Genomic DNA, 13,054 nt, shown 5'->3' with positions numbered 1-13,054 from the left:
GTCCCCCGCGAGGCTGCTGACTGGCCAGGCTGGTGCTCCGTCCCACCCCCTCCCGGACCGATTCCCTTCCCGCCTCCTATTGGCCGCCGAGTTAAATCCCCTGGCGCTGATTGGCGGCGGCTGCACGCGGCGGGTTTGAACGGCCGGTGGGCCCGCGGCTGCGGCATGGAGGACGCGGAGCTGCGCTGCACGGTGGCCGTGGAGCAGCCGCTGCCGGGGGGACAGGCCCCGCGGCGCCGCGTGATGCGGGGCGCGCTGGTGCTGCTGGGCCGCAACGAGCTGCGGCAGCCGGTGCTGCGGGTGGTCGGCGGCGGCGGGGCGGCGGCGGCGCTGAGCTTCGCGCTGGCCGGTGACGCCGTGCGGCTCTTCACGCGGTTCGCGGGCGACGGGCGGGCGGCGGTGCGGGTGGGGCCGGGCGGCGCCCAGGTCCTGCTCTCCGACTGCCCCCCGGACGCGCTGCGCCGCTTCCTCCGCCTCCTGCGGCTCAAGGTCGCCGCCGGGCCGCGGGGCGCGCCGCGCGGCCCCCGCCTGCTGAGCCGGCCCCCGCCGGCCTTCGCCGTCATCAGCCCGCTGCAGGAGCGAGACCTGCTGCGCGCCCCCGGCCGCCTCCGCGGCGGCGAGGCGCGGGGGGAGCGCCCGGCGGAGGTGAGTCCCGAGGCGAGGGGTGCGGCCCCGGTTACCGGCCCCGGTCTCACAGCGCGCCGCTGCCCGTCCCGCAGGTGCCCCGCGCGGAGAGGCGGCCCCCGGCGAGGCTCTCGGCGGAGCAGGAGGCGGTGCTGGGTGCCGTGCGGAGCGGGAAGAGCGTCTTCTTCACCGGCTGTGCAGGTGAGGGGGCTGGGCGGCTGCCACCGGGTGAAGCGGACCTCCTGCTTCTCCCGTTCCTTCACCCTTGATACGCTTCTCCCCCCCCCACCCCGCCAAGGGACCGGGAAGTCGTTCCTGCTGAAGAAGATTGTGGGCTCCCTCCCTCCGAAGAGCACCTATGCTACAGCCAGCACAGGAGTCGCAGCTTGCCACATCGGCGGCACCACTCTCCATGCCTTCGCAGGTAACGGTCTGCCCGACAGCGAGGGCGTGGGAGCTCTTGCTTCTGTCCCAAAGGGTCAGGAGCTTCCCAAAGCTCTGCTTTCCTCTCCCCTGCCAGGGATCGGCTCTGGGAAGGCACCGCTGGAACAGTGTATTCAGCTGGCGGAGCGGCCTGGGGTGCGCCAGCACTGGCTGGCCTGCCAGCACTTAATTATCGATGAGATCTCAATGGTGGATGGCAAGTTCTTTGACAAGCTGGAGGCAGTGGCGAGGTGAGCGATCATCATTAATTTAACTTCCTTAAATTTCCAGGCTGCTTCCTTGCTCTGGTTATGTGAATGGATACCAGGCAGCCACTGGCATAGGACTGGAAGGAAGCATGAAGTCATAGCCAGCATCTGGGCAGACCTTTATCTTGAGATGGGTTTTGATCATGTCCCCACTCCCCAGCTGTGGCTGTTCTGGCTGCTGTTTCTAACTCTGGAGCCAAGTGTTGTCTGTAGAGCTGAGTCCAGAATACAGAATATAGCTGTCTGTTTATGCTGTATCCAGCAGTTCTCTCTTGCAGCATAACAGCTAACAAAGAACTGAGACTGGTAATGACATCTGGGGCGCATAACCAAAGCAAATTTTATGTCTTGTAATAGCATTGCTTAATTATTTGAGCTCTTCTGATACAGCTGAGGATAGTCATCTTTTACTGCAGGTGGTATATGTTTGAATATACTCACAAACTAAGAACTTGAGACCTTACTATGTCCAGGGCCTGGAGGGCATTCAGAACTTCTCCTCTATTCCCTCCCTTTCAGGGCAGTCAGAAAACGGGATGAGCCTTTTGGAGGAATTCAGCTAATCATCTGTGGGGACTTCTTGCAGCTACCCCCAGTCTGTAAGGCTAATGAAGAAACCAAGTTCTGCTTCCAGGTACAAAACTGTCCCTAAACTCGTTCTTGTACTTCAAGTCTGCCTCTTTCTTGACAAGAGAATGATTTGCCAGGCAAAAAGCTGGAGGAAATGCATCCGCATAAACATGGAGCTGACTGAAGTGCGGAGACAGACCGACAAGACCTTTGTCTCACTCCTGAGTGCAGTCCGTTTAGGCAGGTAAGGAGAAACTTCGCTGTCTTTGTAGTCCCCGCTCCCTACTGACAGAGCAGAGGAAGGAGCAGTTTGTCACTTCATTGTGCTCTATCAGGAATGCGTGGCTGGGGATAATAGCTATAAATGCTTTAGTTAATGTAAGCAGGTTTCATGTATGCTGTTCTGGTAAGGAATGACCCTTTCTAGGTCCCTCTTTGCAATTTCTGCTAAGGAATTCAATGGATCTGGAGTTGGCAATGGCCAGGGCAGGGCAGGGCTGGGGCACACAATTGCACTGCTCTCCAACTTTGTGTAGTTATGTTTCTCTGTCCGTCTCTTTAGAGGCATGGGGCTTGCACAGCCTGATCTGGCTGTGAGGAGGTTACTGCTGCTCAAGACCTGTTCCTGATCACTTCAAAAAATAATCCCCTTTTCTTGGTTACCAGGTGCACAGAGGAGGTTACCAGACTGCTGATGCAGACCGCTGCTAACAGGTCTGAGCGTGATGGGATCCTGGCTACACGGCTCTGCACCCATAAAGATGATGTAGAAATAACTAATGAGAGATGCTTGCAACAGCTATCAGGTGAACTCCTTGGAGGAAGCTGCTGGCTTTGGGGCTGAGCTCTGAGTGGATGCAATGGGGATACTGAGGTGTCAGGAGGAACTGGTGTTCTGTCATGCACAGCAGCACCAGTCCAAGCTGTGCATGTTGGAGTTGAGCTGCCTGGGTTAAACCTTCACAGCTTTTTGCATAAAAATCTACACCGTTACTTCTTGGTGTGTAATAGACAGCGAGCTCATTGCTTGTTGTGAGGTAGGGTGGGTCATTTATTGCCTCCATACCCCTGCTTTTTCTTTCTATAGCATCTCAGAAAGGCCATGCTCTATCCAGCCACGATTTGAATTAAGGGCTATTTAATTTCCGCCTCCCTGTCTGGTCCTAGGATTCTTTCTTAGTCCTCTTTGGAGATCTGGTGTTGACAGCAAGTGAAACTGGTCATATGCTCAAAATGGTGACTGCTCAGTTCTTATTTACTGCTGGCCTTTTATTCCTGAGCCTTCTTATGCTCTGGGAGTTATGCTGGGAAGAGAGGCAATAGTGAGCTTTCTGCTGTTAGATGTGACAAGGTTTGTGTGAAGATGTCCTACCAGCAGAGCAGAATGGATATTAAAAGAGGAATTGCTGTTAGAAATAAATGCTGAGCCTCCTGCAATGCTGCGTGGAATATATTCAATGGCTGCAATTTATGACATCCTTCTTTCCTTAATAGGAGAAGTGCACACTTTTGAGGCTTTGGACAGTGACCCAATACTAGTGAAGTTAATTGATGCTCAGTGTCCTGTGGGTGGTAGAGTTGAGCTAAAGCTTGGAGCTCAGGTGAGTGTGTGTACATACATTTGTGAAAGACCAGAGGATCAAATAGCATAAGAAAAATAAAGGAACAGCAGATAAATGCATAGACTAGATTAATGTATAGAATGCAGATTCTGTATAGAGTGGCTATGCCAGGCGAACAGAAGACTCTATCCCAATCTTTGTATCCTTTCTGCTTGGAATCTTATCCAGACAGAGAATTAGTTTGATTTGAGTGCAGGTCCATGTGTCATGGACAGTGGTGACTCCTATGACTTTGACATGTATTTCCAATCAGGTTTAGAAACTTCTGGGTCGTAGAGAGCACAGGCAGTCCTTGCCTGCAGTCTCAGCTCCAGGTACAGCAGCCCACCTGACCTGTAAGGGTGTGGCATAGCTTGCCAAATTTGCAGGACTGGGCACCCTGCTGTGAGTTAGGGCTGTCAGAGTGGAAAGGATGCAGGATTGCGCTTAGCAGCAGCATTGTTTGCCTTAAGAAGTTGTTCCTTACATGTTCCCAGAATCTACGTATGTCTAGTTTTGTTGGTGTTTGGGGAAGGGGAATCTGTTCCCTGGATCTGAGCTCACAGCTGTGAATAGAAGCAGCTCAAATCAAATGTTCAGTGCTGCAGAATAATGTAGTTGGGAATCCTAGGAAGGAAAGGCTGTGAAATAATTTCAATCAAATTGGAGACAGTGCTCTATCCTGCAATAGGATGATGTGGCTGTGGCCATATCAGCCTGCTGTGCTTGTGCTTCCAGGCTAGAACCTTAGCTGCAGGTGGCTGAACAGGCTGTAAAGCCAGTGCGCTAAGGGATTTTTCTTCTTCTCTGTAGGTGATGCTAGCTAAGAATCTGGATGTGTCTCAAGGGCTGGTGAATGGGGCACGAGGAGTTGTTGTAGGATTTGAAAGTGAACAGAAGGGTAAGCAAGCTTTTTGATCTTTTGTTGAAGGAAGAGGAAAAAACCAAAACAATTAATCGTTGATGGCTGATGACTTGTTAATTTTGTTTTCTGCTTGGTAAGAATAATTTGAGGGAAAGCAGGGAGGAGGTCTTCTCTGCAGTGAGAGGCTTGTGGCTCTCATGGGCTGCATCTGCTGTAGCTCTCTGTAGGGCCTCTTGTGTTTGCTTTTCTTTATTCTCTAGATGTGTATGCTCATTTGCATTTCCTGTCTGTTCTGTTAAAGCAAGTCTTGGTGGGTTTTTTGTTTGTTTTTCTTGGAGAATAAAGTTCTTCTACCTGCAATGTGTATTTTTCTCTGCATCTCAACTGATAAATTATGTGACTTAAATTCTTCTGTTTAAGTAGATCCCAAATATCATTTCAGAACATCCTATTTACTTGTGTGGGTTTAGGGTTGGGTGGTTTGGTTTTTTGGTTTTTTTTTTTTGGTGTGGGATTTTCTTTTTTTAATGCAGCCCTAAAATTTGTGAAAGACTGACATGGGGAAGGAGGGAAAAATAAAAAAGGCTTTTAGGCTGCTGGCTTCCAGGCTATTGAGTGTCAGGAATACATCCCTGTTTATCTTCTGTTCCCATTCCTACAGGGCTGCCTAAGGTGAGGTTTCTCTGTGGGGCCACACAGGTCATCAAAATGGAGAAATGGGTCTTCAAAGGACCATCAGGAGTTCATCTGAGTCGTCAACAGTTGCCTTTAAAATTGGCATGGGCCATTTCCATTCACAAGAGTCAGGTGGGTGTGCTTATACAGCTGTCTATAGACTTTTACACCATCATAAGCCTCATTTCCTGGGTGAGCTTGCATTGCTGGTAAAACAGGAGGGAAAACTGAAAGACCCTTGTTGTGGGGGACCTCTAGAATATGTGTGTCTAGCTGCAGAGAAGGGCACCTCTTCTGCTTGTGATGCTTGCCTATAGGGTCAAGGATGGGCTAGCAAGCTGCTGGAGTTTTCATAAGGGTGCTGCCATCTGCATAGTTGGTGTTAGACTATAAAGCAGCATTATTTACCGCTGTGGACTGATCAAGGTAGTGTTTCCCTGACAGTCATCAGCATTAGTGATGTTGAGGTTTGCAGTGTACCTGAGGAAGCTGCAGGAGTCACAGCTGTGCTCTTTGGGTTGGACTTCCCCTTTGGTGGCATGTGTTGGGTTTTTTCAGTGTAACTAATGCAATTCCTACCTTTCCACAAGACTTCATACACTTTGATAAATACTTGTCTTGATATTAGACCCGTGAGTTTGTTCCCATGCTACTGCTTAAACCAGGCCACATTGTAAATTCTGCTGCCTCCTGGGATGTCTCTTAGTGCAGACAAGGCTGGCTGGGTCTAACCCAAACTCTGTCTCAGATGGTCTGCCTGAGGACTGCTTGAGACTGGTGGCTGCTCCAGTTAATTACTAGGAGTGAAAACAGCAGGATTTCTTTCCCTGCTCTGTTGATTATATGGGATTTGTGGAGTTCACACAACAAGAGGCTCAGTGGAGTTAGTGGACCCTGCTGTCTGCTAGCAATTTCCTGACAGTGGAAAACTGTCCTTTTCTTTCTACTGATTCCCATCTTTTAATCAGTTACATAGTCAAACAAGAGACTTAGTTTTATCAAGCCCATACACCAAGGATGGTACCTTTGACAGACTCACAGGACAGGTTAGTGTTGATACAGCACAGTGCTCTTTTTTGTTTGTTTGTTCTGTAACAAACTTCTCTGTGTCTTTGATAGGGCATGTCTTTAGATTGTGTGGAAATCTCCCTGTCTCGTGTCTTTGAAAGTGGGCAGGCTTATGTAGCTCTTTCCCGAGCCCGTAGCCTTGCAGGTCTCCGTGTTCTGGATTTTGATCCGAAAGTTGTGAGAGCTGATCCTTCTGTGTTGCAGTTCTATAGACAGCTGAGGCATCATCAACTTCTAACCCAGGTAAAGAAAAATCCCGTGCTAGCTAAGCCTACCTTGTGCAACCAGGATGAGAGATGTTTGTGTAGAGATTCTACTTTTTCTTCCTAAGCAAAATCATTCAAATTAAAATCTGTAGCGGCAGGAAAGTTGAAACTGCAGAGAGGGAATGTGGTGGGACTGCTCTTGGTGGCAAAATACCTACTGTAGTGTTGGACTGTATAGCACTAGCTGGCCCTGTGGGTGAAAGGATGGGCTGGGATTCTTTGATCCTCCTCTTGCAGTAAGGACTGAAGGGGAAGTGGGCACAGAAGAAATCTCTTTTGTTTTGTTTTGTTTTTTTTCCTCACCCCCTGGACTCCCCAAGGATTCACTACACACCCATTCAGGTGCTGATGAGAAGGAGAACTGGAAATGAAGCTGAGAATGCTCTTCTGGCCTCTGGGAGGCATCAGTACAGACTGCTGAGTTGCAGCGATCTTGCTATTGAGTATATTTGATAACATAGATAAAGTCAAATGAATGTATCATGCCTCTGAAATTTGGAAGGCTTCTGTAGCTCCTTTCTGGGCCCACAGCCTTGAGTACTTCTGTGTCACAGATGCAACTCCAGCAAACAAAATGACTGAACAAGGACGTGCCTGAGGGACCTTGCTGCAGTGCTATCCCGTCTGCCTGTTTGTATTTTATTCTCCACATATGTAGGCTGAAACTTGAGTGCCTTTCTTCAAGTATACCACAGCTGAGAGATGGAATGTGTGTGTCCTCTTTGCCTGGATGGATTGGACCTGTTCACAAGAGCTGCTGACACATGGGAAAGCAGTGCTAAGTATCTGGAATACATGCTTGATTCTTCTGCAAGCGAAGAGCTGCCAGGAGCTGGGCTATCACTTTATAGCACGCTGGGGTGTTCTTGCCTTCCAGATGCTTAACACCAGGAGGCTTTGCATAACTTCCTCCACAAGCAGAACTGTAAGAGTTATACATTGCCTGTTATGCTGATACATAGCCTTTTTATTAGTCTGTTGCATACAATAAGGTATGATTTTTATTTTTTTAACCTTCTGAGATGAGCTGGTACTGTTTAAAAATAGGAGCTGCCAGCACTTAAGTCCTACAGTTTATACCCATAGTTTGGGCAAGAAGGGAGTGAGAGGAGATGGGTGCTGGTGGGAGCCTCTCTTGTTTAAACACATGAGGCTTGCTCAAATGGGAGGGAGCTTCTGCTGGAAACAACGCATCTGACTAATAAGGTGGAGGTTGAATGTTCAGTAGGGAATAATGGCCAAAGACATGTGAAGTGAGCTGTAAGGTCACCTGTTTCAGCAAAAGCAGAGATGAGCAGAACTAATATACTGTCTTTTTGAAGTCTTAATAAAGGAGAAGCTTTGGTCTTTGTATTTTAGCACATTGCTTAAAGCTTAAGTAACTTGTATATTTTTAAATGTTTAACATGTGTGAATACTGTGAAATATCAAGATCCAGCTGGAACTCGTCTCTTGCAGGGGAGTGGCTCTGTAACAAAGCCTCTGCAGTTTGAGCAAGTTCAAGGCCACTTGGCAGCTGCTCTCCTTAAAGCCAGGGAAGGATGTTGACTAGCCAGCAGTTAACATAACAGAAAACAGATTTTGGTAGGATTTCAAAATGTATTTTTTAAGTGGGGGTTTGTTTTTTCTGGGCTTGAGGGGTAGAGTTTTGGAGGAAGCAATAGTAGAAGACAGAAGTATGAGAATTATTGAGGTGTTTACTCTAAGAAAGGGTTCTTAATGTATCGGCACATTGTTTCTTCAAAGAAGTCTGGTGGGGAGTAGATGGAAGTACCTGAAGATGGAGCTGGAGTCTGTGGAAGGTGAGACCCTTCCCCTCACACTGCAGGCTGCTCCTGGCACTACCTCTGGTCTTTCAGACTCTCCGTGTGTGTGTGAATTTTTTTATTTTTTTTTAACAACACTTTTTACTTCTTTGAGCTGGACTTAAGCTGTTTGCCCACCTTGGGGAGGAACTGAGAAATGACCTTCCCATGCCCACACCCCTGGGAAGGAGGGTGCTGGCATTCTAAAGCATCACTGCTGGGGCAGGTGAGCATTGAGGTGTGATTCCTTGGCCTGCAGCTCCCAGAGCCTCCACCAAGACCTGGGTGAGGGCCTGACTCCAATGTAGCCCCGCATCCACAGGGGAGCTGCTGCAGGTGCCCCCACCCAGCCTGCAGGCTGTGTCCCCCAGCTGACTGGGTGGCAGTACCCAGCTGGTGTGACTCTGAGCATGGGGTGCTCAGGTTCAGCCCTTTCCTCCTGTGACAGCATACATGGAGTGCAGGTGTGCCAGGCTGGCCCCAGGCTTTCCTTGGCTACCTCTTGTTCCCTCAGCTGCACATCAGCCCTACCCTGCTGTGCATCCCCATCTTGCAGCACTCTCGTCTTCTCCTCATGCTGTAGTTCTGCAGTGGGTGCCCTGGCTGAGCCTCTGTGCTGTGCCACTCATGCTTCCTGCGTTGTTCCAGCTGGGCCTCAACCTGCATCCTCCACGTGTGTTGTGGGTTGAGTCTTTGCTTTTGTTCACCTTGTTCTACAGACCATCTGCTGACATTGTGTCCATCTTCCCATCATGCCCTTTGTGCAGGTGGTCAGAGGTGGCGAGTGCCCTAATTGTCAGGGGCAAGGCTGGCTGTGTAGGCAGGGAAGCCTGATGCGTAACCTAAAAGCTTGTGTGCTTGGCCAGTGGGCTGGGCTTGGGCCAGTTTGCACTCTCATGGATTTTTAGACATGGAACGCTGCAGTATGAGGGCTTTGTGTTGCATCAGAGGTTGAGATGTGGGGTCTGAAAAGCTCAGGGATGTTAACTGTCTACTGCAATGGTAAAACTCACTTTAAGAAGAATACGCCAGGCGCTTCCAGTCATACACAATACATTGATTTATTGACAGATTGCATAAAAGTAATGAGATAATGCAGCTTCAAATCCTTTAACATCTCTTAAAAAGTTCCTGTACCACTGTAATGACAAGATAATTTAGAGTGTAAGACAGTTGATTATATACAATGCAAATAAGCTTTTAATTGTGATCTTGTAAACCAACTCATTTAACTGCAGCTTTCATGGGTTTAGGGACTGAAATCTTTCCAGTTGTATGGGGTTTTTTTTGGTGCCAATTTGAGGTTTGAGATAAAATGCTAAACAGAACTTAAAGCTAGAAAGGGTAATAAATATTGCATATTAGTATTAAATGTACATGAAATATTGTGTTTACCTTCTCAGAGGTGGAGCAGTGGGAACAGAACAGTAGCGGCTTTTGAAGGGTTGGCAGCTGTACTGAGGCCAAAAGGGGTCCATCTGTAAATTTTAGATGTTCTTACTCGCTTCCAGCTAAAGCAGATGTAGGGATGGGGGCTGAGGCTGAAGACTGCTACTTAAATCCTAAAAGGAGCAGTTAGGACAAATCTGAGCTGTCAAGCTCTGTCATGGCTCCCCTGCAGTCAGGATTGTGATAAGGCCTTTTTTAACAGAATAATGCTTCCATATATATGAGGTAAAAATCTTGTAATACAATAAAAATCCCTTCTTCTTCCAAATACTCCTTAACATGTTAATTTTTTTTTTTGCAGAGGGATATTAGTTAGTCTGTAGCTAAATCTCAGTACACCAACACAGGATTTTTTTTTTTCCTTAATTTTTTTATTGCAGTGATTGTACTGGAAAAACAGAGCTACTCATCCTGTCTTTATTAGTAAGTAAAATGAAGAAGAATCTGAAGAGCAAGGAACTTTTCACCTGAGGCTACCACAAGCCCTCTTCCAAATGTCTGGCGATGTTATTGCTTTCACCTGCTGAGGCAAGGTGGTCTTAACAGGTTGGATTTTTTCAGGGGCAAGTCACTTGGCTTGTCACAGAGCAAGTACGTGTGCTATTCTCAGCTTAAGCAACTTAGCTCACACTTCTCCCCTTCCCCAGCGTGGATCTTCTCCACAAGCTGCAGTCCTTCAGGAAAAAATCTGCTCCACCATGGTCTTTCCAGGGGCTGCAGGGGAGTCTCTGCTCGGGCACCCGGAGGTCTTCCTCCCTCTCTGACTCGGGTGCTTGCAGGGCTCATTTCTCACACTTTTTTCCTCACTCCTGGCAGCTGTGCAGTTTTCCCCTTCTTCAATCCATTACCACAGAGGCTCCACCAGTGCTGATGCTGGGCTCGGCTGTGCCCTGCAGTGGGGCTGCTGTGGAACTGGCTGGAACCGGTTGGAACCAGCCATGTCAGGCATGAGGCAGCCCTGACCTCTCCTCACAGAGATTCTTGCCAACACCTGGGCACGGGCTCCTGATACACCAAGTATCAAGTGTATTAGCTTCCTTCAAAATTGCCTCTCTGCCCTCTCCCGCAGCCGCTCGTAACACTTGCATGGTTGGATATCCTGGGATACAGAGGTAAGGCTGGAGGCGCTGTGGCAGATGAAGAGGGAAATGGCCAGTGACAGAGGAACCGCCATTTCCGTGTTGGTGGATGGCAAGAGGCAGAGGTAGGCGGTGGCCTGCAGTGTGGCTGGAGTCCAGCTAAAATGAGAGGTGTGCCAAGAGGGCACATGGCAGTGCAGCAAATGGCTGGGGTTTCATTACTGTACTCCAATAAATACGAGGAAATGAATATTGTCTCTCCACTTTCACAAACTGAAGAAAAAGTATTTAAACATGGCTTTTGCCTTAACTGCAGCTATAATTAAGTGAATTAAACTATGAGTTTGATTCATAATTGGTATTTCTGTTACCACAAAGTACAGCTATTCTCTTTTCAAATACATTAAGCCATAAGAAACTGCTTTATATCAGCTAAAGCTTCATAATACATTTATGTGTTATTGGAAGCATAATTCACATGCAGAGTGTTATTAAAACCTTACCAGCTTCCAGTTTAAATCTTTGTACAGTGATTTAACTCCCTTCTCATTCTTTACGTGACATTTTCATAGTAATTAAACATGAATGTGTCCTTACCATCTGTACCCAGAAGTCCTGTGGTGCACAGGAAAGGCAGCAATAGTCCTATTGGTCTCAGATGCTGTAATAAGATTGTGTCTGTGAATTAGATCTTCGTAACCAGAATTGCACTGAATAGATCAAACAAATGCTACTCTTAAGTAATGGAATTATGGTACATTATAGGCTATGCTATGAATGCTAATAATGTAATTTTTCTCACAGATATTAAAAGTTTCTCAGTTTGTATTATGCCACTTTGTGACATCCAATTGTCTTTTGCTGCTAAATGTAAGCAGTTCTATTATTAGCATGAGAAAAGACCTGAATTACTAGACATTGCATCTAGATGTGTAAAATCTTTATCTCATTATTTCCTGTATTATTATTTTATGTTTGTTTCTATTGCAGAGTATAAGGATGTTGGATGGATTTTTTTAGCTAAGCTACTGACTAGCATATAAGTTATGAAATCTGGTTATACAAGCAAAATAAGCTGATAACATGTCTAAGAGTAATCTTCACTTATAGTTATTGAATACTGAACTGTTTTGTGTTGTGGTAGTTTTTTGGGGTTTTTTTGTTTTGTTTTGTTTTTTTTAAATCTGTTATGGTGTTGATACAGGGGACTGTCAGATGTGACACAGAACCTATGAAAGGCCTTCTGGGGTCGCAGCTAGAGGCTAGGTAGGCACCAAGAGCATCTTAAATGGTGCTACATGCCTATGTGCGGGCAACTGAGTTAAGCCCAAAATGTTCCAAATGTAACTGTAACACATGTTTTTATGAAACTGTTTATTACAATATTTTTGCAAGAGGGTAGAGCTATGATAAAGATGCCTCTGACAGAAATTTGATTAAGATTTTTTTTTTTTATCGTATGAAGTTTGACATTTCAGGGTTTTTTCTCTCATTTCTTAACATATATGGTTTTTATCAACAGGTAGGTGAATACATAAATGAATCACACCTTCCATCTACTCTTCCCAACTCACTAGGCTGTATCGGTTTTCTGTAGGTACATTTTTTTTTTTTTTTTCCAAATTATTAACAACACCCTGAGAATTATAGGGGGATTTGCCCAGACTTTCAGTTGAGGGTTGGGAGTTAGTCCACATCCTCAAAGATTTTGGAACTTGCTTTGCTTATTGAAAGATCTGTGATTCCTTATCATCAAATATCAGCTTAGAGAGGATATAATGTATTTTGCAGATGATGCTAGATGTTAAAGTAAAAATATAAGTAAAACTTCTTGAGATTATTCTAGTAGCTAATAATTCACAAAAGCAAGGCAACACATATCTTTTTAATATCTCCAGCTGAAGGCTGGACAAACTTATTGAATATAATAAATCAAATATGAAGAACACTTATGTGGATTAATATAAGAATAACTTGGTTTAAAAAATAACTTTTTTTAAATTTGTAACTTATCTTGCAAGTCATATGTAATGATCATCTTGGTCATTAAGTTTTCTGTGAAAACATTCCAGGTAAGCTACCTTCATGTTTGTGTTGGATTAGTGGGACACCTTGTAATAAAATATTTGACCATAATAACACCAGGTACTGTCAACTGTTGCTTTGCAATACAAAATAAATTTTTAAAATGGATCCTGAATCTTGAGCAATGAGCTAGTATTTAATTGCCAGAATTTCAATGCATAATGCATTAAGTGGAGGGATGTTACCAGAATGAATTTAATAATAAAGAAGGAATTTTTAAAATAGTTTGGTTTTTATATGTCTTCTCTCCAGATGAAAGAGACCTTACAATAACC

The 13,054-nt window shown here is 46.2% G+C and overlaps 1 protein-coding gene and 1 long non-coding RNA gene across 2 annotated transcripts; one reads left to right on the top strand and one right to left on the bottom strand.

Annotated features, from left to right (window-relative positions):
- The first annotated feature begins 165 nt into the window (after positions 1–165).
- PIF1 (PIF1 5'-to-3' DNA helicase) lies at positions 166–8,281 on the top strand. Its single transcript, XM_041127712.1, has 12 exons — positions 166–645; positions 720–825; positions 923–1,048; positions 1,145–1,298; positions 1,836–1,950; positions 2,024–2,130; positions 2,553–2,692; positions 3,381–3,487; positions 4,301–4,388; positions 5,014–5,159; positions 6,147–6,338; positions 6,682–8,281. Exons 1-12 carry the CDS (start codon positions 166–168, stop codon positions 6,730–6,732), a joined length of 1,812 nt encoding a protein of 603 aa, XP_040983646.1. The 3' UTR covers positions 6,733–8,281.
- Positions 8,282–9,211: 930 nt separating this feature from the next.
- LOC121233692 lies at positions 9,212–11,870 on the bottom strand. The gene is made up of 2 exons (XR_005933655.1): positions 11,292–11,870; positions 9,212–10,853 (listed from the first exon to the last, which is right to left on the bottom strand). It is a non-coding gene; the product is annotated as an uncharacterized LOC121233692 (long non-coding RNA).
- Positions 11,871–13,054: the final 1,184 nt, after the last annotated feature.

The sequence above is a fragment of the Aquila chrysaetos genome, chromosome 12 (assembly GCF_900496995.4).
Source record: "Aquila chrysaetos chrysaetos chromosome 12, bAquChr1.4, whole genome shotgun sequence".
Taxonomy (NCBI): Eukaryota; Metazoa; Chordata; class Aves; order Accipitriformes; family Accipitridae; genus Aquila; species Aquila chrysaetos.
Note: the sequence above shows the minus strand (reverse complement) of the source record. Positions and strands in the feature narration are given on the sequence as shown.

Coding starts and splice junctions, on each gene's coding strand:
- PIF1 (XM_041127712.1), top strand. CDS start 166: ATGGAGGACGCGGAGCTGCGCTGCACGGTGGCCGTGGAGCAGCCGCTG. Junction 2,131..2,552: donor AGTGCAGTCCGTTTAGGCAG/GTAAGGAGAAAC, acceptor CTTGGTTACCAG/GTGCACAGAGGAGGTTACCA. Junction 2,693..3,380: donor ATGCTTGCAACAGCTATCAG/GTGAACTCCTTG, acceptor TTTCCTTAATAG/GAGAAGTGCACACTTTTGAG.